The sequence below is a fragment of the Corvus moneduloides genome, chromosome 5, assembly GCF_009650955.1.
Source record: "Corvus moneduloides isolate bCorMon1 chromosome 5, bCorMon1.pri, whole genome shotgun sequence".
Classification (NCBI taxonomy): domain Eukaryota; kingdom Metazoa; phylum Chordata; class Aves; order Passeriformes; family Corvidae; genus Corvus; species Corvus moneduloides.
Window position 1 is genome coordinate 67606569 of NC_045480.1, and position 26558 is coordinate 67633126.

General features: G+C 41.5%; 1 protein-coding gene across 4 annotated transcripts; it reads right to left on the reverse strand.

The window, feature by feature from the left end:
- Window positions 1-992: 992 nt before the first annotated feature.
- Window positions 993-25084, reverse strand: HSPA4L (heat shock protein family A (Hsp70) member 4 like). 4 transcript variants are annotated; one of them, XM_032109837.1, is made up of 20 exons: window positions 24832-25084; window positions 21402-21459; window positions 20643-20783; window positions 19608-19730; window positions 18101-18200; window positions 17085-17218; window positions 16227-16471; window positions 16065-16141; window positions 14767-14918; window positions 14164-14270; window positions 13633-13766; window positions 12204-12406; window positions 11255-11302; window positions 10059-10178; window positions 9439-9576; window positions 8969-9094; window positions 8244-8351; window positions 7168-7287; window positions 6657-6818; window positions 993-6211 (listed from the first exon to the last, which is right to left on the reverse strand). In XM_032109837.1, exons 1-20 carry the CDS (start codon window positions 24936-24938, stop codon window positions 6017-6019), a joined length of 2598 nt encoding a protein of 865 aa, XP_031965728.1. In that variant the 5' UTR covers window positions 24939-25084; the 3' UTR covers window positions 993-6016. The 4 variants fall into 4 exon arrangements, with proteins under 4 accessions (XP_031965728.1, XP_031965726.1, XP_031965729.1 ...); XM_032109835.1 differs by having other exon boundaries at window positions 10059-10160; window positions 24832-25062; XM_032109838.1 differs by lacking the exon at window positions 11255-11302 and having other exon boundaries at window positions 10059-10160; window positions 24832-25083.
- Window positions 25085-26558: the final 1474 nt, after the last annotated feature.

Consider the following 26558-nt stretch of genomic DNA (forward strand, 5'->3'; position numbering starts at 1 on the left):
CTTCCCACATTCACACTATTTTGCTAGAACAGTCCTCTTTTGCAGTCTGACTGTGGAATACTTTCCCTGGAGGTGAACATCCCTGCACAGCTGGTAAGCACTGGAGTGTGAAGGGGCTGATTTAGTGGTCTGAGATGCTCAGACAGCAGAGTAGGCTAAGGACAGTATTTTCTCCTGTACTGGCTGTTAAAGTAAGACGATTTCTAGTGTACATTTTTACATATGCACAATATATGTGCATGTATACATACATGTACGTAAATATTTATGTAAATACATGTAGTTTTTTAATTGGAAGGACCTTTTCCCACCCCTAAGTCCCAAACCTGGCCTGTGAAATTAATATAGCTGAAACATTTCATTACTTATTGAGATCTAAGAATGCAAAGCCTGAAGAAATGCAGACTGTGGGGAGCTTTTAAAGTGTACTGAGGAAGAAGGTTACAAAAATGTCGAATCAGGTTGTGTTTTGGTGTGTTTGTCTAGGTTATGCAGAATTCTACAGTCATTGCATCCTGGTGGAGGATGGAGCGATTCCCATTACACTGCTAGCGCATAAAAAAATTCCTGGAGTAATCCCACAGCTTGCTGCTTTCCAGCTGCACCTCCTCATCTGCTCAGAGAACCAACAGTGCCCAAAGCCCTCAATTCCCCCCAGCAGTTCAAAACTACCTTGAACTTGTATGTTGCAGTAAGTCATTCATGAAAGATGAATTACTGGAAACTTGGGAATTTGTGCTCATCCAAAGGCAGAGATGCGATGGCAGCTGTGGAAATAACTGGAGCTCCCCAGAGGCAAAGCAGTGCTATGTTTGGGCTGCAGCAGCCTGGACAGAGAAGGGCGAGAGAAGCCACAGCAGGACAGGTGAGGCACTAAAACCGCCTCTATCTTACCTGTGGCCTTTTGGACAAACTGGCATTGTATCAACCCCTGACATCAGACAAAGCTGTTTTTAAGAACATTGATGCAAAAACGAGGTCGTGGGTGGTCATTTATGGTTCAAGTAGCGGTTTATATATTTATTATAATTATACACAACCTTGACAATCTATATTGCCATTCAAAAATAAATTGAAGTCTTGTCAATTTGCACACGATCTGTCACTACTGAGAATCCCATTTACATACATCGTAAACATTTTCCATACTTAAACACCGCTTTGAATTCTGACATTCCCATCTCTTCCCCCCTCAACCCGTGGAGATATGGTTATCGACTATGGAAAGAAACTTTTTCAACCACTGCAACATTCAGGGACTACCTTTTTTGATTAATTTAATTAAACTGTTACAACACTTGGTAGAGGTGGCGGGTGCATATAGCTCTTAACTGCATTTTTGTTTAAAATTATTCTTCATGGATTTCATTGCAATGACTCCTTGTTTTCATTGCTTGACGTATTTCCTTCTGACCAGGAAAGAATGAAACCAGGGTTTAATAGCTGTATCAAGTAAGTCACATCAAGCACATTCCTGGTTTAGTATTCTGCAGTGCCAACAGTCACATTTAGTTGTTTTCACTGTTGTTTACGTATGTAGTAAATGGTTGAAGTCTTCAAATTTCAACTGTGGAGAATTACAAATTCAGCTAGGAGTCAGCCACCACACACATTCTGTAGCTACTAAGAGCTTGTGTTTATACTCCAAGTGCTATCTTGGGAGTTTAAATTAAAATTTATGAGGCATTAACGCCTTCTGTTGAGCAACATGTTTTTTACCACCTCTTTTGACAGAGAGTTTCAGTGAGTTTTCGTCTCCTGGTGCCTGAAAGACGGGAAAGCTTAAGACTAGCAAAAGTGTAAGAGGCAACAGAATATTCCTCCATCCAATTAATAAACTCACAGCAATTAGTGGCAATTAATGTAAGCATCCTTAGAGCAGGCAAACCTTATACCAGCCCACAACTCAAGTTTGGGCATCTGAGCTTCACTTGAGAAGGGCTCACAGAAGTCAGTGTATTGAAGTATTACAGTGTGATTACACAGCAATGGAAGTCCCACTTTGAGGAATGAGGTTCATGATGGCACTGATCTGTGGGAATTGAATTCAGCCTCTTTTCCTACAGCAGTTGGGCAGGTGCTTTGAACCAGCAAGTGCAGCATGTTTGCAACATGGCCTCACGCCCTGGATGCTAACATTGGCTAACTGACAGGCATGGATAACCAGAGCTCTGAGAACTGTAGATTCCAAGTTTTGTTAAAGGTATTAATTTTTCACACTGGTGTCAAAAAATAATTGGGAAGAGAAGTCTCCGGCCAGCTCCTTGCTTGTTTCCTGAAATTACGCTTACATAATCCTTACAGGAAAACCCCCACTTAAATACCGAGTATTTGAGAACCAAATCTGTAGCAAGCTGTAGGAGAGACTGGAGTTCAGCACACTGAGATGTTGGGAAATATTAAAGAATTTCAAATGTTGAAGATACAAAGAAATCTTATCAAATACAGACTGGATGCTTTACGTTAACAGCTCTCACTTGTATGTGGAAGAACCAAAACTTCCATCCCACACACCACGAGGTGTCCAGAATGCTGGAGCTGCACCCCAGACACTGCACGTCCCCTCCTGTGCTGCCATGCCATGAAGGGCACCTTCCCCTTCACTCTGCCCCGGGGCCTTGGGAGGCAGACCAGGAATACAGCCTGGGGAATACAGGTCGGGTGCTTCCCACCTGCCTCTGAGCATTCAGGAGCCAGCTGCTCACTCCACGCTTTGCAAGCATGCCCCAAAGGCAGCATTTAAGCAGTGAAAGATCGACGCTGCCAGAAGCAAGCAAGGGAGAGGAGTCTTCATTCAAATTCAGACATGCAAAATCAAAAACTTCATTCAAAATCATGGGGTATTTTGTCATGAAGCAGCAGGTTAAAGAAAGAAGGCATAAAACCCTAACTTAAATGTTACAAATCTGTTTATGTTACATCTAAATGAAGTTCAAAGAAACTCCTTGGAGTCTAAAGTACCGTAATAAAAGAAGTGGAAAGGAACTCATGAAACTAAACTGAGTTCAGTAAAGAAAATTAAATTAATTTTGAAGTCCTTTCTTGAGCAAGCCCATTAATGCTCTGGACAGGAGAGAATGAGTCCTCTTTAAAGGAAAGAAGGAAGCACTCACTGGTAAAATGAAATAATGTACTTATGCTGGTTTGTAACTAAATCTTTACATGGGACTTTAGAACCTGATTTACAAACCTTTTTTTTTTTTAAACAAAACTACTGCCTTTACAAAGATAGTGCTGCTTCCTTTTGTTTTTGTGGGACATAGGGGACATTTTCAAACATGAGAAATGTATCTTGCCCTCAGCAGAAAGTTTCAAGCAAGACATTATCAACAAATACCTGCTTTTATAATATACAAGATGCAGAGTAACAGACCACTGCTGGTTCCCTAACAAAGCTTGATGTTGCAGAGACACTCATTCTGGTGATGTCAAGGTAGGCAAAGGGAACTTGCTTCTGAGTCTGACACACAAAACCTCAAGTTGTGCATAGTGTGTACTTAAAATCTGTACTGGTAAAATCTCCTCTTTTTAACAGAAAACAGATTACATAGGAACAAGTCATGTTTTAACGTGAGCTTCGCTGTGGAAAGATCAACTCTGCCCTCCCAAATGGGACTCCTGACACGGACCTCAGAGCCAGCTTCTGTGGGCAGCATTCCTCTTCAGCAGGGATCTAGAGACAGACCAGATGCACAGCAAAAAAATCCCTAATCTAGTAAGAAAACTTGACTACAATTGTTTGTCTGAACCATATCTGCTGTTAAGCGTGCAGAATTTTTCTAGCCTTTATCCTAAGAATTGCCTCAAATAGCTGTAATGTAGTATTAAGCATCTGATGGCCACAAGCAGAAGACACTCTGTTCATGCACATGACCTTTTAGCTACTAGAGATTTCTGCTGTTTTGTGCTCTTCTGCCACAGGTACCAAGGAGTCTACCTAGACAAATTGTTGTGCAGCTGTATTTTAGGAAGCCAGTACTTGACAATGCTACTGATTACACTGCTGTGGTAAAAGCCATTAGGATATAAATGGTCTTAAAGCCTATGAGACCAAAGCCAGCTCAGTCCTGAATGACTGAAAGGACAACTGATGCTGCAGTACAGTCACCCCCTCAGTGCCAGAGGTGTGACTACCGTGGCAGAACTCAAGACTGAGGTTGCAGAGGAGCTGCAGAGCAACTCTCCTCAAGGTCACTCAGTTTTTGTTCCAGGGCTTTAAACATGTAAACTTACAGTGTCAGACCACCTACACTGACTGCATGGAATAGGAACAGGAAGGAGAGCAAAGTACACACACCTCAGTGACTGGATGTCAGTCATGAAGATGCAATTCCAGCACTCGAACTAGTCTGGCAGGTTTATGCACAGCTGTAAATGATGCTTCCTTTTTCTGTGAAAATATGTGAGAAGTGAATTCACCTCTACCAGGGGTCATGAATTACTTTTTGTAGCATGAACAGTGGTAGAAGATGAAGGGCATGGCTGAAGATAAAATGGCTGCCAAAGCCAGAAACAAGGTTGTGATTCTTCACTTGTTTACAACAGCAACACCTCATATGGGAGAGCTGCTGCAGGAGTGCCTGATTAATATCTGAATTTGGTTCTGGGACAGAGTTCAAGTCACTGACGCTTTACACTGCAACTAATCTCAGCTTCTTATGCTGACTGGGTAAAGAAACCACTTTTCATAGTTAAGAGTAGCCCATTCCCACTCTGGTAACAGAAGAGGTGTTTGAAATCAATGGTGACTGGCTTTAGCAAGTGCTGCAGTACCTCAATGACTGACAGAGGCATTTGGAATATATTTGGAACGTACACTGGACTTTGACAACGTTTAAGACTTACCAAAGGCAACAGTGATTCTGCTGTGTAATACATTGTAGACACTTTCATTAGAGAGTAAATGACCAAAGCTAAGTGGTAAGCTATGCAAGTTCATCAAGTAGATTCCATCTTTGGGGCAATAATATCCAGTTTTTAAACTCTTTTGTTTTGATCCTTGACCAAAAGATTTATGGGCCAAGCATCAAGGCTTAAATAAGCTCTCAGCATTTCTTTCAAGTTTGCCCCAAAGAACATTTAAACAACCTCAAAATCAGTGTGGTGATACCCAGTTTGCACAGCACTGTTTCTGTTGTTTCTCCTCCCCGGGATGAGATATGATCAAGATGTAAATTGAATTCAAAACAAAAGAAGTGGAAATAGTTCCATGTGCAATAAGACATTTTCAAGGGAAAGCTATGCAGCAGGCCTTGCATGTTGTCCCCTTTCATCCTATTCTCCCCAGCATCACTGTGTCCTAAGTGCAGTAGGGTATGTACAGCAATGTGCACAGACCAGGAATTCCAGCACACGGCAGAGCCACGCTGCTGGAGCGGTTTGTCATGAAGACTGGTAGTGGTATGGGAACCTAAAAAACGCTTAAGCTCAAATTATTCAGTTCCTATGAAAAAGACCGTACAATTCTCATGGTACATCAACAAGATGGACTGGTATGCCAACTAACCTCTATTTTAATATTTAAATTATAACAATACAATAACTAGAAAAGGTCAGTGCTTCAAGTGACAGGTTTTGCCACTTCAATTCCAATATTTTTTCCAAAATAAAGATGCGATTAGATCTACACTTGAGCATCAGTAGTGCAATACAGTATCCTTTCCTGAATAAAGGAGCTGAGGTTTATCCACAATAAAAGCTTTAAATAAGGTAGATTGTTGCCATTTATATATCAATTCTGTATGTTTGATATAAAATATATTGGGAAAGCTTCAACTGACTTATACAATCTACATTTGGCTAAAGCTCCACATAAGCAGCATCAGTGGAAATGAACATCAGTGGAAATGAACATTATATTAAGGTGTACTTAATATAAAACACTTTCAAAACTACTCAGCAACAAATGACAGAAGGTTGGCTAAGAATAACTGAACATCTGAGGTGTGTACCAGACAAAAAGAATGGACCCTGTGGTTACTTGCACTATTTTAATGAAGTAGAAGAAATGCAAGATTTAGTCCACTTCCATCTCTCCGGGGGGTTTGGTCTGCTGAGGGTTGTCCTTTGCTGGTTCAGGTTTTGTTTCCGTAGCGCTCTGTCCATTCACTGGTCCATTGTGTTCCCCGTTGGCTTTGGACTGCCCATCACTGGGAGGTTCTATCTTCGGTTTGGGCTTGGATAGAATAGGATTACAGAAGCTATCCAATTCCTAGTTGTGACACAAGTGAGACAGCAAGGTCATTTGGTGGCTCGGCAACTGCACTCAACTAGAACATCTCTAATTTGTTTCTGGGCCATAATGGCCTGGAATTTCATTGTCAAGGACTAGACTTCTCTATTCTATCAAGGTTAGAAACTTCAAAAAAAGCCTTTCATTACCTGAGGAGCTTCTGATTTGTTACCAACTTGTATGACAATCCATTCTGTAGAAGCCTGGTGCCATAACTCAGGGTATTTTAAAAGGGCTTGTGCAGAGGGACTACTGTACATCAAGAGCCCACACTGAAGAGTGCTAAAACTGCTGCTCCCTCTGTATAGATTTTTAAATAGCTTTAAAATCTCTGCAGATGTAATATTCTAGTTCAGATCTAGGCCAAAATCTGGTTCAGAAAAAACTGATTAGAATGCAACAAGTACAATGATTTTTTTTTTACCTTAGATTTTGCTAGTATTTCTGCCACTTTGACAACTGGATCCTGAGTTAGACTTAGTTTGTTTTGGGCATTCATTTTGCTGTTCAACCAATTCATAGCCTCGTTAATGTATTTTTCAACTTTCTCCATCTCAGCAGGATCTAGGTGGTCATATTTTTCATCCTAAGGAGAGAGACAGATACTTGCATCACCAATTAAAATATGCTGCTCCGCCAATTAAGTTAATCTTAGAAGTTACAGAAACACTGCTAACAGCTGTAAATTGAGAGATCCATTTCAAGTGGTACCAGCCACCATAAAAACACATAAATCTTTGATTTATGTTCTCATGAAGAAGCTCTTTTTTGCTAGCAATGCAAAACAGGTTTAAAGTTCTCAGGAGCAGAAGTACAACAGCCCTTCTAAAGCAGTGTTAAGATGTAACTTTATAGGACTTTTTTAAACACAAAAAACTCTACAGCCAAACTCAAAACACCTATAATCATTGAACAGCTAAATAATTTGGCTTTACCTTATTTTTGTATGCTTCTACTGCTTTCATAAGGAGCTGAATCTTCTTTCCCAGTTCATTTAGAACTTTTGGTCTCTCTTCGTGTTCCATGCATCTTTCCTGGATAGGCTGTCCAAATTTCTGGAGTAATAAGCACAAAGGTCTTTACAAAACACGTACTTCCTTTAGTCTGGTCTAAGAATACAATGCAGCATGGGAAGGAAAGCTGCCTGAAACTCCTTTTCTCACCCACCCAAAGAGCTAAGTCTTTGAATATTGCTTTAGTCCAACAACCAAAAAACCAGACGTTTAAACACAGGAATAGTGACTGTCCTTAATAGGCTGGTATTTTGCAGTTTTCTGCAAAAAGAGCATTTGGAACAGACACAGTCAGGCTTTAATGGATGCTTTAATTTTCAAGTAGTTCATCTGAAAACTTCTGATTTTATCCACTGTTTGCTTTTTCCTTTTCTTGAATACTGGTATCCAGGCAGTTGCCTGGATCTACACTGCTGTTTCCATCAGTTATCCCTCCCCCAGAGGAAATCTGACTGGAGAGTAAACAGCTGGAGCCCAAGGACTAGAGACATACTTCAACGTGAAGGTAGTAATTCATCACAACTCATATCTCCCCCATCAGATCATTAAAATCTGAAGCATTTAGGGGGTGTTTGTCATTAATAATCAAATTATACAATGGAAGCTACTGTTAAAGCACTCCAGAGCCTTTATTGTTGGATATTAGAGCCAAAAATTGGTCTTCCAATACATCTATAGAAGACCACTGAGAACAGGAAAACCAGAATATATATTCTGGAGTGCAATTCTCATTACCCAGGAGCAGTCAAGCTACTCAAAAGCCTCTTTCAGACGGTAAGTCTGACAGAAAATTCCCATAGCAATTAAATCTATTATCATGAGTGACAGTCTGCTTCATTTCAACCATTTTCAAATTAAGAGCACAACTCATATTAAAAGAAAGTGCACCTCTAGTTCTAAGTATTATGTTCATTTCGTAACTGAACGTGCACAACCTGAACACCCCCCGCCCCAAACATACAAGAATGATTTTTCTAGAAAACAACTTAAAACCTTACTTTTAATTCCTGAAGCTTATCCATGTATACTTGTTTTGGCTGGTCCTCTCCATCTTCATAAAGCCAGTTTTCTGTGTCCTCCAACATCAAGGTCAGCTTGTTTGAATCCTACCAAGCAAGTTACGGACAGTCCAGTTCAAAAGGGAATACATCAAATGGGACTTCTCTCCCTGGCATAAACCCACCCTACTCAAAAAAGGACTGCTTCATCAGCTTAAAATATTCAAAGTGACAGCAAAGGAAAACAGTAATTAACAGACTTCAAAGCCAAGATTTAAAGAGTGACGAGAGGCAGGACAGCCCTGCTCCTGTGATTTGCAGGTGAAGTTTACCAGAGTTATAAAATCAGTCCTGAGGCTATTTAAGACAGCCCAAGCACCTCTTAAAGAGTCTTCCATATTCTCAGTTCGTTTTCTTTTTATTCCTACCCACTCATGCCATTCAGAAGCTCGTGGTGATCTGTCCTACTTTCCTATGCTGACCATAGGGTTTTTACTTTCTGCCTGCATCCCCGATCCTTCCTTGCCACTGAGGAAATTCTCAGGCAATAAGGAGCTCTGCAAGTCAAATGTCAGGTGTAAGCATTAACTTGAGCTTCACTGCTGTGAAGTCAAACCATCTCTTACTCCAAACTAGTCCAAGAGACCGCTGCAGCCTCCACAGAACACACACTCAAAAGTTGTAAATACAAAGGAACTTTTCTGAAACATATAGGCAAGTCTAACCTCTTCAGTGATAAACTTCTCAAAGACTCCACACAGTTTGTCTCTGAATTCATACACATATTCTTCAACAGCATTCTTAGCATCATTTCGTTCTTTCTCAAGCTTGTCTTGCATCATCATCTTCCCCTAGGGTCGAGAAAGGCATACTTAAAACTGAAAGCATTTTAACTGTCAGGCTTAGTGACTACTCTTGAAACTGTACCAGAGAACTTGGCAGAGGCCTGATAATTCACAATTACTGATAAAAATGTTCACCTCTGTGTAAGTCATCACTACAAGCACAAGCACAATGGGCTAAGTTAAGTCTAGTGAAATTGAGTCATTTCACCAAAAACCCCAACCAAAACAAAACCCCTTACAATTAAGGGCAAACCCCTGAAGAATTCTAAATTATGTAAGTCAATGGTTGCAAATATTTTTAGTTACTTATTTACAGTGACATTGAGTGGTCATTTGTTCATGCTGCTCACCTCATTTTCTATATAGGAATTGATCAGATCTTGTCCCAGCTGCCTATAGAGGCTTGACTGTATAGGGAGGTCAATACTCTTAACTTTTGTTTTAGCCTTTGGCTGGGGTGGTTGATCTTGCTTTTCTCCAGAAGCAGCCTATGAAAAGAGAGACACTACTAAGAATCCAAATATTACTACCTTTATGCTCAAAAAAGAGAGACAAATGAAACTAGTTAAGACAGCTACAAATTAATCTTATGTAAATTAGCACCTAATTATTCCTCTGTATTCAAAATCACTGCCACCTTCGTTTTGAATGGAACGGGTGAAATTTAACTTCTTTAAAGAGCTGTTAAGAAAACTTGTTCAAAAGCTTAAAGCACTGCATATTATTTCTACACAATGTTTCCTAATCTCCCTAAATTACATCACCATTACAAAACCAGGTTAAACAACAGACACCTACTTCAAAGTCTTAATCATGCTAAGTTGAAAATGGAAGTGCTATGGCAGGATTCCTTACTTGAACCATTTCAGTACAGCTCTCCTCTAAATACAGTCCCATGTTTTGCAAATTGTAAAATCAGTAAGCGTGAGAATACTGGGTGAAAAATGTCGAATCAACACTGAATACAAACCTTTGTTTCAGTTCCAGCATTTTCTGCTTCCTCATCTGCTTGGTTCTGTTGTTCAGCTTGACTTTTCTGCACACCTTCTTCTTGATCAACCTGCATTTTATCCTGCCGAGAGTTACATAACTGAATGCAAAGGTTTGCTGTAAGATTTAGGACTGATTATCAATTACAGTAGATCATAGACAACATATGAACTTCAGCATCAATCTTAAAAATTTTTGCTTCACCTTGTTTAAACAGGCATTTTGATGTAGTGTTTGTATTTATATCTTTCAAATTAAATGAAAATTCGACTCTGCTGCTCAATGTTGCTGTCCGTCCCCATTACATAATTACACTGAGCCTTGTGAATACTCACTTTAACTAGAAACAAATACATATAAAATGAAATCAAAGAACATTCTAGCAACACACCACCAACACAGGCAACAACAATGGGTTCTCTATGGAACAGCCAGAACTTTGACCTCCTATCATTTTTGACCTAAACTTTAAAGTTCGCAACCCAAAGCAGAAGTAATTTAACCATTGCAATTATCACTTGCATCAATAAAAATTAGCTGTAGTAGTAGTAACCTCTTGGGAGTGCAACTATCTTCCCTCCTTGCCACCCAAAATAAAGACAGCCTCACTTAAATTTATCAGTAAGTTTATCACCTATGCCTTATTCCAAATTTAACAATCTGAAAGTCTGTTGAATTACTAGTGCAGATCACTTGGTTTAAGGATTACAACTCCATGTCATCACCGAAAAACACTTTAAATGACACAGTAATGGGTAAGTCTGAAGTTTTCAGGATGATCCTAATACTCAGAGATCCAGAGCCTTAATAACTAATGAGTGGCAGCCAAAGCCTGAAAGGTCCGAGACTGCCTCCATTACAAGGAATTAATATTTCTGGATTCACAAACTACATATGCAGGTAAAGTAATTTACTACTAGTTCTGCAAAATGAAAAAAGTTATCTGAGGATTTCAAACTCTAACACAGGTGCCTATGTTGCCGTTTAAAGCGGAAAAAAAGAAGGCTACTTTTACCAAATTTGAAGTTTTGCCACTTCAGAATAGAAAAAGTAAAATGTAAATCCTCATTTTACTGTTCTTACTGTTCACACAGAAAAGCCAACAACTGGGAGGAACTGCTTTGCCTACAGAAAATAGCTAGAGAGGGGAAAATAGGACACATTTACACCACAAACCTCCTCCTCAGAGTCGATGGTATCATCCTCAATACTGAAAGGTAATTGCTGACAAGCACCATTGTAAAACAGAAGATGTGTTAGATGAATGAAGTGCTGCAAATGGAAAGTCTGAGCAGGGAAGCAGCTACTCACACTGAACTCAGCACACTCCTAGTAAGCTCCACATGCCTCTTACACTAAATGCCAGCTCTAGCACTTCCAACCTTTGCTCACTTGATTACAAAGCCACAGATGGAGCACTTGCCCACAAGGAACTGCATCATGCTCAGCATTTCAAATATGCTCACATTCCTGGAAAGCAGCGTAGTATTTAAGAAGTTGGCTATATCAATTATGTAATGCTGGTTGTGTAACCATTTGCTCTAATTCCTGTAGGATATCCAACTAAAGTGGGAGAAGCTAAGGCCAAATCTTAGGAGAAAGGCTGCTGGGGCCAGCACTGCTACTGCTGTTTCCAGCTCCAAAGGGTTCCCTAGCATCCAGTTCTCAACTATGCACTGCCAAGGGGTACAGCTGCACCTCACAGGGAGCTACTCTCGGGAGACAGTGAAGTTTTCCATATATAAATAAATAACATGTGTTTTTTACTCATTGAAAACAGTTTGTGAGGAAAAGCAAACCTCTAGAATTAATCTGTCAAGAGATCTCATTAAATATGCTGCCATTGACTAGCAACACTAGATAATGCTAAGAGTAGTAGAGAGATGATAAAGAACAATGAAAAAATTAACTAATTTTTTTAGAATCTGTTTTTCCATTCATTTTTCTTAGTGCCACACTTCACCAGTACTTTAGTAATCAACATGAAGAAATGTGTTACACAAGTGAAGAAGCAATTTAAGGGTGGAGAAGCAGTAACTGTCAGAAGCGAAACACGGTGACTTAACCTGCAATTATCGGCTCTGTTGTCAGAATGACAGTGGAGATATTTACAAGCTTTACATACCAGCTCTTCATCTCTGCCTTGGCTCTTACTTGATGACTCAGTGTCCATGGGTGTGTCATTGTGATCCCCCTCTAAGCTCTGCTTCTCTATGATGGACGCGTTGGCCACGCTGAACAGGCCGTGGATATTGACGCGCACTTTCACCTTCACCTTGGAGTTGTCACCATCGTGCTGGGGACCAACGTTCTGAATAGTGAAACGCCCTTGGAAACAACAGAGGTGACTTTAATTGTTGTCCCAAAAAGCAGAGAAAGAGGAAAAAAAAGCCAAACACATTCCACATTCCTTTAAGGGTGTTAATTTAAACAGTGACTTCATGTAACTGAAACTATTTGGAAACTTTCTACTTAGCTGACAATCCTACGATGTAAGCTGCAGGTAGATAAACTAAAAGCTGGTTCCCCAATTATTATCAGTTCACTGATAATTAGTAAGATGTTTTTGCTTTATCTGTATTTCATAAAGAAACAAGACAGTACTTTACTAGGTGTTCTACTTCTCTGTTGCCTTCTGTAACCATCACACTAGAGAAACTACTCTAATTAATCTCAAATGGTTTCTTTTGTACACATAACTCAAACTTCACACTGAAAACTAAAATGTTAACAGAGAGAAAAGATTCTGTTTGAATTTGATAACATGGCTGCACTACAGCTTTTGGAGAATGAACAGTGCTTAGCAAGGTTTCTGAAAGCAGTGGGGTTGATACTTATTTTGCAACTTGCTGAAAATTTAAGTGTAGATGATGTGCACATGTAAAGGAGAATGTTTCTTCCTCAAGACCACAGACTTCTTGCATAGACAGCCCAACAGACAGCACCAAGTTTGTATCTGATTCATAAATCAGTGAATAAAATTATGAATTAAAGACCCCAAGGAGTCTACTAATAACTGCAAGTAAGGTAGCATTAGCTACCAAGAAACTTATTTGTACCATCTAATTCCTTAGACTCTACTACAGATGCTTAAATTGAGGAAACACCTATCTTTTATATTCTCAGATTAACAGAAAAAGACATGACAGATAGCACTAGACAAGTTATCTGTCCAGACAGGCAACAGCTCCTTTGATCCAATTGCTTTGAAAAATCCAAGCTAGCAGGCACATAAGATCCCTATCAATTTTATAGAGACTGAAAGAACCAGACAATAGAGCACTAAACTCTTTGTGCCTCTTTCTTTTGAAGCACTCAGAAACCGTAAAGATAGACAGAAGGAAGAATGCAGAATTTTTTTTACAAACTGTCAGAGATGTCAATATGGTTTGATCACTACATTTAAACCAACAAGCCTGTGCTGAGCCTTTCTAAAGGGCCTAAGCTTTTCTGTAAGCTAGAAAATATGGAAGTAACATATCTTACAAGAAAGGAGAACCCCTTTTTCCTGTATCAGTGGGAGTTAGGGATGGGGTTTTTATTCGTGTCCTTACCTATTCTGGAATCAGGATAAGGCACTTCTTGTGGATGGGTATAGTAAGCTTCCAAATCAAAAGGCTCCTTCTTGTGGAAAGTAATTACTTTTGAGAATGGAGCAGCATGGTTCTTACTGAAGACTTCACACTCACTAAAGCAATAAAACATTAAGTACCATTAAACCTCTAAGTTCACAGATAATCAAAGTCAAGGTATGTTAAAGATCAGCAGCCCTGCTAACCAAGCAACAATCATGTAGTTTAAGTCAGTTTTTAACAAGAGTTGGAGGTTGAAGGTCTCTCGGTGTCAAAGCATTTTACGTCACACTTACTAAGAATTAGGCAACTTCACTCCAACATTTTAATTACTTGTATTTCCAGTTGTTAAGCAGTAACTGGAACCCAAAAGGTAAAATGCAAAAGAAGAAAATTGAAATTTCAAGTGTTCAAGTGCATGACAGCTTCAAAGCCTGAGGCCTGTTTTTTTCCACAGCTCAACACTTTTCTTTATATCCAAACACACTGATTTGTAGGCGCTGTACAACTTACCCTGTTCCTTCTTCATAAGATGATTTCCATCTCAATGTTATAGAGTAAGGAACAACATCTGTGATGGAAAACTCACGCACTTTAAAAGCTGGAGAAAGAATTGCACACTAGGAAAACAAAAAGACCGAAGTTTTATTATGTTCATATGTTCAGCATAGTCAAATAAATAGCAAGTACAAGAATTAAGACTTATGATATAGGTCATATGGAGGTTCTGCTTATCACAGAATTCTTTTTTTTAACAGAAACTTCCTGCAGTTAATTAAACTGAACCATTTAAGTAACAGATGTTACTTCCTCAGTGATTTTCAGTAAAGATACCCAGCAAAGGTTCCCAGTGACTACACAGAAGTGGAACAGCAGAATTTGGGTCCTCAAATTTAACAGGTCTCTAACAAGCCCATCCTTCTAACATGACACAGCAGCAAATTAATGAATGCAACAGACTGGTTTCTGACATGGTCACTGTCATGAATTAGCTAAAGAGCAAGTAACCCTCCATATCTTGTTTCAGCTGTAGTACCTTCTGCTTGTGGTTAGCTGTATTTCATTAGTACATGATGTTAAAGAAGCGATACTAAAGTTTTATTTCAGAAACTATACCTGCAAGGCACAGCCTCTTGCAACAGCTTCATCAGCATTTAGCGTGGTGCTTATCTCTTTACAGAAAAAGTTAGAGATCTGTTCCTTCACTGCTGGAATTCTAGTAGCCCCACCTACTATTTCTATACTGTAGATATCTTCACGCTGAAGTTCTAGAAAAGAGAGTGCATGCCCTTAAGTTATCATCAAGATATCAAAAAGCTATCTTTGGACAAAAAAAAAAAAGGAAAAAAGAGAAAAGTTCTCTTATTATCTAGACACTGTGACAATAAATATATTTCATGGCTGACAAGATCTTTGTAACTTTTTGTCCCTCCTGTAGGCTACAAAGTTTTCTAGTTGTATAAACCTGGGAAATGCAGAAGCCAAGCATCAATGAAAACAGCTGTTCTTTAAAGTGTGTTGTCCATGTGCATCCCCTTTCTGCTGTGCATGAACTCCAGAAGGGTGAAATTGGGTCTTCTGCACTACTGGACAATACCTGAACTCTCCCAAACAAAACCAACAAAACGAAACCCAAGTAGATCTCATTTTATGTCTGGCTTAATTTTGCTTGCCAAAAGAGAAAACCTTTTAGGTCAGTATATCTAATAAATAGCAGATTGTACTTGAAGGTTAACTTTTTAATTCTGAAATCAGGGTATGTGTATGAAGTCATCTCAAACAACTGTCAGTCCATGAACAGCTCTGCTCAGCAGTTACTCAGGTTTTTATTTCCCGTATCCGCTATCTAGCCAAGCCAGGTGATCAGCAGAGTTCTTCCCTCTCTTTTAGGTGAAGCTGCTGGAACTGGGGGTAAAACCCTTCCTAGTAAAGTCTAATTCTCTCCTTTACACTACATTAGGCAAAAAAAAAAAAAAAAAAAGTTACTTTGTTATTTGCACATGCTTTAGGTAATTCATTTTAAGAATATACTGCCAAATTACCAGGTCAGTGAGAACATGTAAGTATCACATGGAACAGGCTGGCCAGAAGGTTGCAGTAAAGTGTAATATCTTTTACCATCATCATTTTGGTTTGGTTGTTTTGTGCTTTTTTAATAAATTCAGAGTCCCAACCTTTTCCATGACACAGGGTGAACGAGGGTCAATAATCAAGGTTGCAGAGTAGCATGTGCACTAAATGAGGTGGGAATGGTATCATGCATTCATGGCAAGCATATGAATGGAACTTACATTTAACTTTTCAGTATTTAGCTTTGCAATTCTAATAAATACAAAAATACATTGAAAAGTTAATCATTAAAGAGATCAAGAATGACTGGATTACTAGCAGTACCTCAAGTTACTTCTACTTACTGGCTTGATCCATGGCTGCTCTTAGAGGAGGCTCCACTCTGGCCAGAAGGGCAGTACACAGCTGCTCGAACTGAGCTCTGCAGGGCAGGGAGAGTGTTTGGTGTTACTGAGCAGCTCAGAGACCACAAACCCCTGCCCCTCAGTGGCAACAGCAGCCAGTACCTGTTCATCTTACTGGAGACATCCAGGTCATTCATGAAGCACTCGATGTTGAGTGGAAGGTCAGACGCATTCGCACTCATCAGCTTCTTGAGCTTCTCACATTCCTGATACAATCGCAGCAGTGCTCGGGGATTCTCTTTTACATTCAGTTTGTATTTTGTCCTAAATTCTTCAGAGAAGTAATCTACCAAAGCCTCATCAAAATTCCTACCACCTACGAAAGGGTCAAAGGTCGTGGCCAAGACCTGGCAGGAGTCAAAGAACGAGATCAGAAGTTATCAGACATTGCTTGTTCTGTGTCATTTACTCAGTGCAGCAAGAGGTGCCACAGGTGACATTTGGCTACCAGAGACAGGTCCACAAAAGCATTCAGCCATTAGTAGGTCACAGGCAGAAGTCTCCAAACCAGGAAGCACAAAGACTGCTCAGTTTTACTTCACATCCTACTGGATTTAGACTTTGAACTGTCATGGATGGCACAAAAGAACCCCAACATCTCGGAGCGACTAAGACAGTTCAAGAATTTCCCACGAGTGAGTCAGCTGCACATCTACAACACTTAGGAGGCTCCCTGAATATGCAAGTATTTCAGGGATATAACGACACAAAAACTCTGCAGCGTGCTTAATTATCAAGCACTTTCCAAAACACACTTTAGGATGCTTCACTTCTGCATTTTACAAAAACTGACTTGCTGAGATAGCTAAAATTTAACAGAGAGGTTTTGTATTCTACTTGTATTTGTCTTTAAAAAATACTTTCTACAGACCTCTTTTTTTAGAAAAACTAGTCTTTCCACAGAGCACTATTTTGAGTTTTAAATACTTCAGGCTTTTAATGTATGACTTGAAAGATTACCTTCAGTTTTCCCTTGTTAAAAGCACAGATGGAAACCTGATATGCAGAATGCCCCATATCTACAAAGACCACATTTCTTGGCTTCTCTTCCAAGGCTGGCAGATCTTGCTTGTATATTCCATAGGCTAATGCAACTGGAAAACACCAACCCATGCAAGGTGAGGGGAAGCCACACACAGCTGCAGAACACATACTGAAAGCACTACCAAGAGACAGACACTACCCACGTTCACCCTTTCTAAACACCTTCATAACTCTATTCAAATGCCACAAACACATTGAGAACACATTTTTCATTGACAAGAGGAAAAGAGATGTCAAGTGAAGGTTTAGCACTAATAAAGACTCACCCTGTATTTCAGCTGTGCTTGTACCCAAATTAACACTGCGCAATTTGTGAAACTGCACAGACTGAGACTCTCCCTTGAAATGCCTTACTTTCAGCATTTTTTACCTTAGCTTTGCAAAATTCAAGCATGCCCAAGAAATAAAGAAATGTTTTGGAAGACTAATTTACTCAGATCTAAGATTTCACTGCCAGCAGTCGCTTGGAAAACTGTCTGAGACTTTCTAAAAGCAAAGAGAATCAAGAAAAATAAAAATTACTGATTTAAGCAGCTCCAACTTTAGTTCCCATGAAGTGTTACGTACTTCTATGCTCTACCCTAGAATTCACCAAAACCACAGAAGAGGAAAGTAAATTACTTTATAGAAACAGTTGTGCCATTGCTACAGCTGACAGGACTGCCACAACTTTAAGCACAGATCCCAGGTTTATTTCCAAAGCTATTCCCAAGTGTGACTGTGTTCAGGTTAGCAAACCCCAGCTCTCACTGTGCCTCCTGAATGCTGCACACCACCCCACTGCTGTGTTTCCAGTTCCCAAGCTGGATTGGGCAGTACTAGCCTGGACAGCTCTCTCCCAAGCTCCTAATTGTGTAACAGCAGTGTGTCATCACCCTCACATTCAACAGCCTGAATGGCCTTAAAGGACAAAAAAATTTCCAGCCCTTTACCTGCTGTAGTCTCATTCATCAGCTTCAGACAATTTAATCCTGCAATCTGTGCAGCTGCCATTACAGACCTTCTTTCAGCATCAGTGAAGAAACTAGGGACCTGTTTCCAAAAATAATGACATAGGATATTACGGGATATGGATTTTTTAATTTAAAGAAATTAGACTTGCCCATCAAGCTACCCTATAAATGTCATTACCACAAGAAACTGTTATAAGCTACCCTCAAATTAATAAGGCAGCCTGAATAAAATAAATAGCTAGGTAATTTATTTTAGTGCATATTTTAATTAAAAGTTCAGAATATGACAAAAATGAAGTGGCATCCAGGGTTGTCTTAAATAAAGCAGATTTTAACACACACCAAAAAAAATATCCTGAAAATGCTTTTTCAGATTCTTCTGATGAGTCATCTTAAAATCTTCACCAGTTTCTGGAAACATTTGTGCAGGACAAAGTCAACCCAACAAATATTCACACATAGCCTCAAAGTAAGTCAATGGCAGAAACAATGCAGCAATGCTGGAATTAAACTTGAACCTCTATCCATTTTTCAGATATCACTTTCACCAGTTCCAGCTTACAGTGTGCTACAAGGTTCAGTGCCACCAAAAATAGCCACAGCACAATCAGAGCCCATTTAGGATCTGGCTGCAATCACTTGGCACCTCTTCAGCAGATGGAGAGCTCCATTCACTTTGTGTTTTGTTGGCTACCACTGTGGGGCATTGCCAGGGATCCCTGTGTGTGGGAGGTATTCTCCCAGTATCTTTGTATGCCATAAGGAAGAAAGAAAAAACATCAAAGCAGATTTCTAACAGCTGAAGTACACAGCTTTCCAGTTCCCATGTCTCCCTCTGACAGAGAAGGGGTAACTGCAATCCTTCATGCTCAAACTTCTCACCAGGGCCAGTAAACAAAGACCATGTGAAAAGCAGACACAAGACTTTGTATCAGGAACAAAACATCTTCAAGCTCCACCCTTACCCCGTGGGTAAGGACACCAGCTAAAAAAACATGAGCAAACCAACCAAATAAAAAGTCAACTAGTTTGGGCTTGTCAAATTATCAGCATGACCCTCAGAGCCCTAAGTTCAGGTGATTCAACTGCACTACAACAGTGCTCAACCATGTAACAAAGAAATTTAACACGAATGTAGGAAGGCTCTTTGGAAGCAAGGAGGATATGCTTGCCCCTAGGACAGCTCCCATTTGGAACAAACTGCAGTAATCAGAAATACTGTATGTAGCCCTTGGAGACAGACAGACTGGACCAGCTTAAGTATTATGTTCTTTCTGAAAACCCACTCTTGGTTTAACGACTACTTCATCTCTGCACACGTGCTTCGAGAAGGATTCTCATTTGGAAAACCTGTAACAAAGGCTCATTTTTGGGGATATGATTTCTATCCACTACTTGTACCACTTACCATTGCACCATGGTATAATAAATGGTCCTAGCTTGCATAAAGCTGTCTATGGATTGCAATAATTATATCACAACTTACTGAAATCACACAGTCAGCCACTGGTTTCTTCAAAGCACTTTCCGAAGTCTCCTTCAGTTTGGCCAGCAACATTCCTGTGATCTGTTCCACTGCAAAGAGTCTCTCCTCATCCAGGTACCTCACCTGAAACACAGCATTGGGATTCTGTGATCAATTATCTCAACTTTGCTCTCAAGATGTGCCATTTGGACTTTATTTGACATGTTGAGCATTGAGACCCATTTAACACCAGGCTCCAGACACAAGCAACTCCCTATCAATTGATTTGTGCTTACTGCAACAAATCTTGAACAATTCAGATTGGGTTTTTTTTGTGGGAAGATTAACACCTCAGTTATCCCAAGGGACTATTCACAATGATACAGTATTTCTGTATTTTTTAAACTTAAAAAACAACAACAAAAAAGCACATTACACATAGGATCACTTTGTCCTATAACACAAGCTAAAAATACAAGTTTTGGAGCAAACCCAAGGAACATCTGCTTCTTGCAACAGTCACTCAGGAGCAGGGAAGGAGGGAGGGAAGGTGTAAACGAGGCAATTCCAACAGTCCTGCCCTGCTCAGGGAACACAGTTGAGTCCTCAGCCTTCATGGGAGGTTGTGTGTCCCAAATTTCTAACAAGCTACCATTTCTCCAGCAATCCCAAGCACTCCTGCCATTTCGTTTGGAAGCAAATTAAAAGTAATTTCTTCAAATTTCATATTCAGAGCGTTATATTGTTTTCCTGACACTTAGTCTCTGAATGTCTGATGGGAACTAATAATCTCACACTGTAATTATACAGATTTGAAGGTAAATCTAGTAAGGTGAAGTGAAAAGCTACTAATGTGACTATGGAAACTAGTATGATTGATGAGAAACCTCAATGGACATCTTGGAGAAAGTACAGGACTTATGTAGAGACACAGGGATGTCACAGGAATGTATTTAATTTTCTTAAGGAAAATGTAAGTGACCACACAGGAAGTGACAAAGCCCCAAAGTGCTCATCCCTACCACTGGAGAGATTCCACCCAAAGCTCTCACTCACCTTTACTCCAACGGAGCCATTTGGCATCTTCTGAAGTTCATAGGGAAGTTTGGCCCTCTCAGCTTGTATGTAAGGATCTTCAAATGCTCTTCCATGGAGTTTTTTGAAACCATGTACCGCATTTTTTACATTTGTGATGATCTGTGGCAAAGATATTTTCATTACCCATGAAACTCTGATAAAGAGGACTGTGCAGAAAGGCATTTCTTATGTTGGGCTTAACGCACACACTGACCACTGTCAAGCCCCACACATTCGCTGGGAAGCAAAGTGTGAGGAAAGAGAAAGAATCATCTAGTTTTTAATCTATGGCCTCTATTAAAAAAATTCAAATGTACTTCTCTCTGTAACATCTATCAACTTGCTGCCATCGATTTTCACTGTACTTTTTATTTTAAAGGAGTTTTCTTTTACAGCATGCAATATCTAAGATCCTGCATTGTTGCAGTGGCTGCTTGCAGGAACTAATGAAGCTATTACCTACATTAACCTTAAATGAACCTTCAACAAATTAAGACATTTCCTTTCCTTTTGAAGTTCTCCTCTAGTTCAGATCCCATCTGGATGTAAAGCCTCCTCACACCTATTCTCTCATCAGTGTTTTAACCTAGTTATTTTCAGGACAGGCTTCTAACCAAAGAAAGGATGAAAACAAATCCCAACAAACACAGTATGTAAGCTATCAGAAGAAACTACTCCAGGACAATATTCTCCAAGATGAACTTGTTTACTAGCCTAAAAAGTTTTTGATCCATTTACCTGGCTCTTTGCTGCATTCCCAATAGCTCGGGTCTTGGATCCTAAAGATATACATGCTCTAAAAAAAAAAAAAAATTCAACTGTAAAAAAAACCATTGTAAAATAGTTCCATGGTACTTTAGAACACTCACAAGAATTCAAGCAGCCGAACATGGATGTGTTAAGTAACAGCACTACTGGATGACACACCAGAATCTGAAGCAGAATTCTAGTTATTTTGTTCTTTGTAAACTAGTTTAGAAACAGCAAGCAATTTCAACTGTTGTCATTCTAATTGCAAAAAAAGCTTGTATGTTCTACAGATCTTATCATGAAGGAAAGGCACTGATAGTTACTTCTGGGTCACAGGTAAAAACATAAGATTTAATTCAAACCCCTGAACTTTAGCAGTCAGGTTCTCTCGACTCAACAACTCTTGAGTCAGACAGGGACACATTTTCACTCTAAGAGCTCTTAGCAACAATCCTAAGACAACAATTAAAGAGCCCACAAACCATCTAAGCCCACTGGAGCTGAACAAGCTGTTAAGTGCATCCACTACTGAGGACTAGCAGGCACACGCCGCAAACAGGCAGAAGGGGAGAGATCTGGGGACAGCTCCCACGCACCCCGGGCTTGGGAAGCTCTACTGAAATCCACAGCTCCTTGCAGCTTCTTGGATCAGCAAAGGCTGCCTCAGGTCCCAGCCACCATCTGGTCCCTCATCACTGCCTTGGGAAATGTTCTTTTTTTTTTTTTTTTTCTGGAAGTTACTAACACCACACCTTTGTATCACAGACCTGAAATACAACTCCTGCCTAAAAGGCAAGCGATCTGGCTACAACCATTCAGGAGTTAAGCAACAGAGGAACGCAGATTTCACACAGCTCAAATGCAATCGTTGATGAATATATAAAGGTCACTCTAGCAGATTGCTTCCTGCTTTCTCTCCATCACTGAGGGCACAGCAATTTGATAGTATTTTCTAGCAACCTCTTCTCTCTGACATCCAAAACCCTCTCCAGATTTAACTGCTGCATACACACGAAGCATTACCCTACATTTTCAAACACGTAGTTCAGCTTCCACAAACAACTTTTACAATTTTTGATGTCACAACACTACAGTTGCCAATTACTCTTTGTGATAATTAAGGAAAGTCGGATAAATGAGCAATTTCCAAAGTAAGTAAATGGTTTACACACCAATGCTATTGCATCACACCTTCTCAGCGCAGGAATCTGCCTCTGCCGACAGAGAGCATTACTTGTACATTACCACATGCACAGCACGAAGCACCAACTCAGAGCCACCACAGCTCCTGCCAGGGTTTACTTCAATTACTCACTTCCAGCACAGAGGGATGGATGGTTTCTTCCTCCCTCCGCTGAGAAGCAGAGATGTCAAAAAAATACATGTGCCCTCCTTGGCTTCAAACCATTCAGTAGTTTCCAAGATTCCTTATTACATCATCTTAATTACAGCGAGTGATCACATTAATTACACCTGGTCTGAAGTAACTTATGAGCTATCAACAACTGTCTTGTTTTTCCACAAAACCACAGTGGTGAGGCAAAGCACCTGAAAGGGCCATTTGCCATGAATTTAACGTGCCAGAAGCGCTGGAAATGTGCTCAACAGATCTGAAGTTCCCAGTTCAGGAGAAGTCAAGTGTCAGTAAACTTTCAAAGAGATACAGGGCCAAAAGCCAGGAAATATCCAAGTTCTACTGAAATGCATGGCTTATTGACAGAACATTTTTCCTTTTTTTGTAAAGTATTTGTGCTAAAGCTTCCGGTATGATACATGGTTTTACAAACACTGACAATCCCAAGCACTGGATTACAGGATGTAGTTAACTAAAAGCTAATTCAAGTCCTTGCACGATGTGAGCACCTCTATAGGAACATTTAAATAAGAGACTCATTTACTGTGTTGCTATGTACAGTAAGAGAAGTTTTGATTTAAGAATTGGATCTGTCTGCACCACTCAAATCCCACTTGAAGTAAAGATTTAGCTACTATGATAAACTTACATAACAGTAATGAACCTGTTACATTTCCCTTTACCTTTGTTTGGTTTGTCTCAAGACAATAATATTAGAAAAGACATTCCTCAAATTCTCCTGTATTACTACATTTTGAGACAGAAAAGGCCAAGGAAAATACTACTTTAAGTGTGACAGCTACTGTCTTTAAGTACATGTGCACTCCAGATGCTGTAATTGCTAACTTAACCTATTTCATAATCATTTTGCAAGTATCTTGAAAGTACAGTTAATCAGACAGTAGTGTGAAAAACATTAAATGCAGGTAAGCCTACCTGCAAAGAACACACTCCAAAAATAGCTAAGAATTGGAAATGCTCTTCGTCACAAGGAGGAAGGAAACTGCAGCTGCCTGAGGATTCTCTGGGCAACAATTTCATGGGATACTTTGCATTTGAAAGGCCACAGAATTTCAGGTCTTCACTGCATATCTAGTACAAGAGGATAATTACGCCCCGAGAGTTAATATGAGAAATATATTTTTCTAAATAGTAAAAAACTTTAAAGAGTATTCCCACTAAAATAGACGCCATGCATTTTGGCCATCAACTTCTTTGCGCTTTTAAAATACAACTTTTTAGAAAGCAAACCTACACCTACATTTTTCCAGGATCAGGGCAGCAGTGCCGGAGTTACTACAGAGTCTCTCACAGCAGAAACAGCTTTCTCTGTTGGCTACAAGTCGCTTTGTAAAAAGGAAAGCACCATCCAGCCCCCGATTTTTATGAGTTTTACACGAATTCCTGAATCCTCCTTCAAAATTATGCACAGATGGAACTGTAAAAATCCTAGACGTATCCCATAGAAACAGAGAAGCAAAATCTCCACCTACTCTTGCGTCTCCCATCATCACGGACGTTGCCCACTGCCCCCCCCCCCCCCCCGCGCCTTCCTCGCCAGACCTCGGTATTCCAGGGCCAGCAGATGCGGTGCAAGTAAGAACAGGTTTAAGGAGAGGGAACTAACTCATCGCGCCGCTTCCCTGCTGAATCAACCTCCTCCTCCTCCTCCTCCTCCCCAGTCTCGCTACCACTCATGTAATTGTTAATGGAAACGCTCCCAGCCCTGGCAGCCGTTCCAGAGTTGGGGAAACACATGCACTCCACGGAGATCTTTGGCTACCCCAAACCAAAGCGCTGCAAAGACAGGAATACGCCGTGCCCGTGGAGCCGCGCGGCTCCTCCAGCAGCACGGCGCGGGATTTCAAGGACACGCACCGCCAGGAGCCGGGACGCACACAGAAATACGAGTGTTTCCCCAGCACACGCACTCCCGGGAAGGAGCACTCTCCCGGCTCCCGGCTCGGCCGGCACAGCCGCGGGCGCCGGGGCGGGAGGGGGATCCCGCGGGGGGAAGGCGCGGGGCAGCCCCCGGCGGGCGGGGCCCGGCGCGCCGGTACTCACGGGGTGCAGCGGTCGCTGTACTCGTTGGCGATGGTCTCGATGCCGCCGCTGCGCGCCACGCCGATGTAGCAGTTGAGGAAGCCGAGGTCGATGCCGACCACAGACATGGCTGCGCCCGGTGCTCCGCGCGCGCCGCGGGAACTGGGACTGGGACCGGCCGCGGCTCCGCGCCCGCCGCTCCCCCACTGCGGAGCGCCAGCACCAACCGGCAGCGGGCCCGCCGTGCGCAGGCGCCGCCGGCGGGAGCCCGCCCGGCCCCGGCGCCGCCTCGGCTCTTTCCGGCAGGGCTCGGGCGGCGCTGCCCTTCCAGAAGGATCTGGAACGGGAGGGATGCGGGCAAGCGGGGAGGGAGCAGCCTCGCCCAGAGCGCCGCCCCGCGCCCGCGTCAGCGCTGCGGAGGGACCGCCCCGCACGACTTAAAGGGTCCGGGGAGCGCGGCTGCCGCTGCTGTCACTGCCACATGGGCCGAGTTAATGGGATTATAACAATCCGGAGCAATTAGTGCGGAGCGGCGATCGGGGCCATTAGCACAGCCGTGCTTGGAGTGAGCCGCCACGGACCTGCCGCGAGGAGGGGGCAGACCCCGGCTCCTGGAGCAGATGGAACCGGAGAACCCTAAAGGGCCGTGGCACAGGATGAGCCCTGTGGTGAAAGCCCAGTTAGGCCCAGGCATCTGTGTCCGGCACTGAGGTGGGGATGGCTCCTGGTGCCTGCTGGTGCCAGGGACAGGCAGAGTTGGGACCGTCGAGTCCTTCATTCCGCACACTGCCAACACCTATGGAAGAGTTGTCCCCGGTTGGGGTTGGGACCGGTGTATTTCCAGAAACAACCTCGTTTGTCTTCCTTTCCTGGGGAAGAAAATCGTCTTGAACCCCAAGTATCTCTACGTACCCCGCGTTTCCTGGGTATCGAGTATCTGTGGATTGAAACGCCACAAAACAAACGTACAGGCTGGAAAAGTTCCCTAAGTATTTATTTGCTTCTAAAAATGACACTTTGTTTCACACAGCAATGTGACGTCTTTGTGACACAGCATGTGACACTGCACTGCAGTTTTGTTCCACTGGAGAGATTAAAAATACGCACAAAATGACTAAACTAGTTTAACATCCCTGTCAAGAGGTTTGATTATCTCTCCCATTTGTCAGGGTTTCAATGGTCTACTAAACAACCAGAATTTTCCTAGTGAAAACACATCCTTTTCCTGTAAAACCTCCAGAAGCAAGAGAAACCACTGGTACACAGAATTATTTGTAACACAGCTACTGTTGTGCTATCTGCATTTATCTCACTTTACCTGCTAGGGCTAGGATCAGAAAGGCAAACCAGGCCCAGTCCCATCGACAGTAGCCAGGGAGGCAGATCCCCCGCCTCCAGTTTCTGCTCTGCTCTTTCCACCCCTGTTAGAAAAACAGTGGTTCAAGGTATGGCAGCACCACCTGAGGCTGACTCCTGACTGAATGGAAACCTCGGGGGCAAAGAGATTAAATGCAAATGCTCCTGTGTAGTTGTGCAACCCAAGCCAGCTGGTTTGAAGCTGCACTCAGGAGCAGATGTGTGCAGGCATTCCTGACAGCAACCAGAGTGCCAATGGACTTTTTATTTGCGTTGTCAAGACTTGGAGATGAGAGCACAAACAGGGTAAGCCAAACTCTTGGAGGCATTTCATAGAAGTCTTGTCTGTGTGCTTCAATGTCACGCTGATGCCCCGTCTGCCAGGATGAACA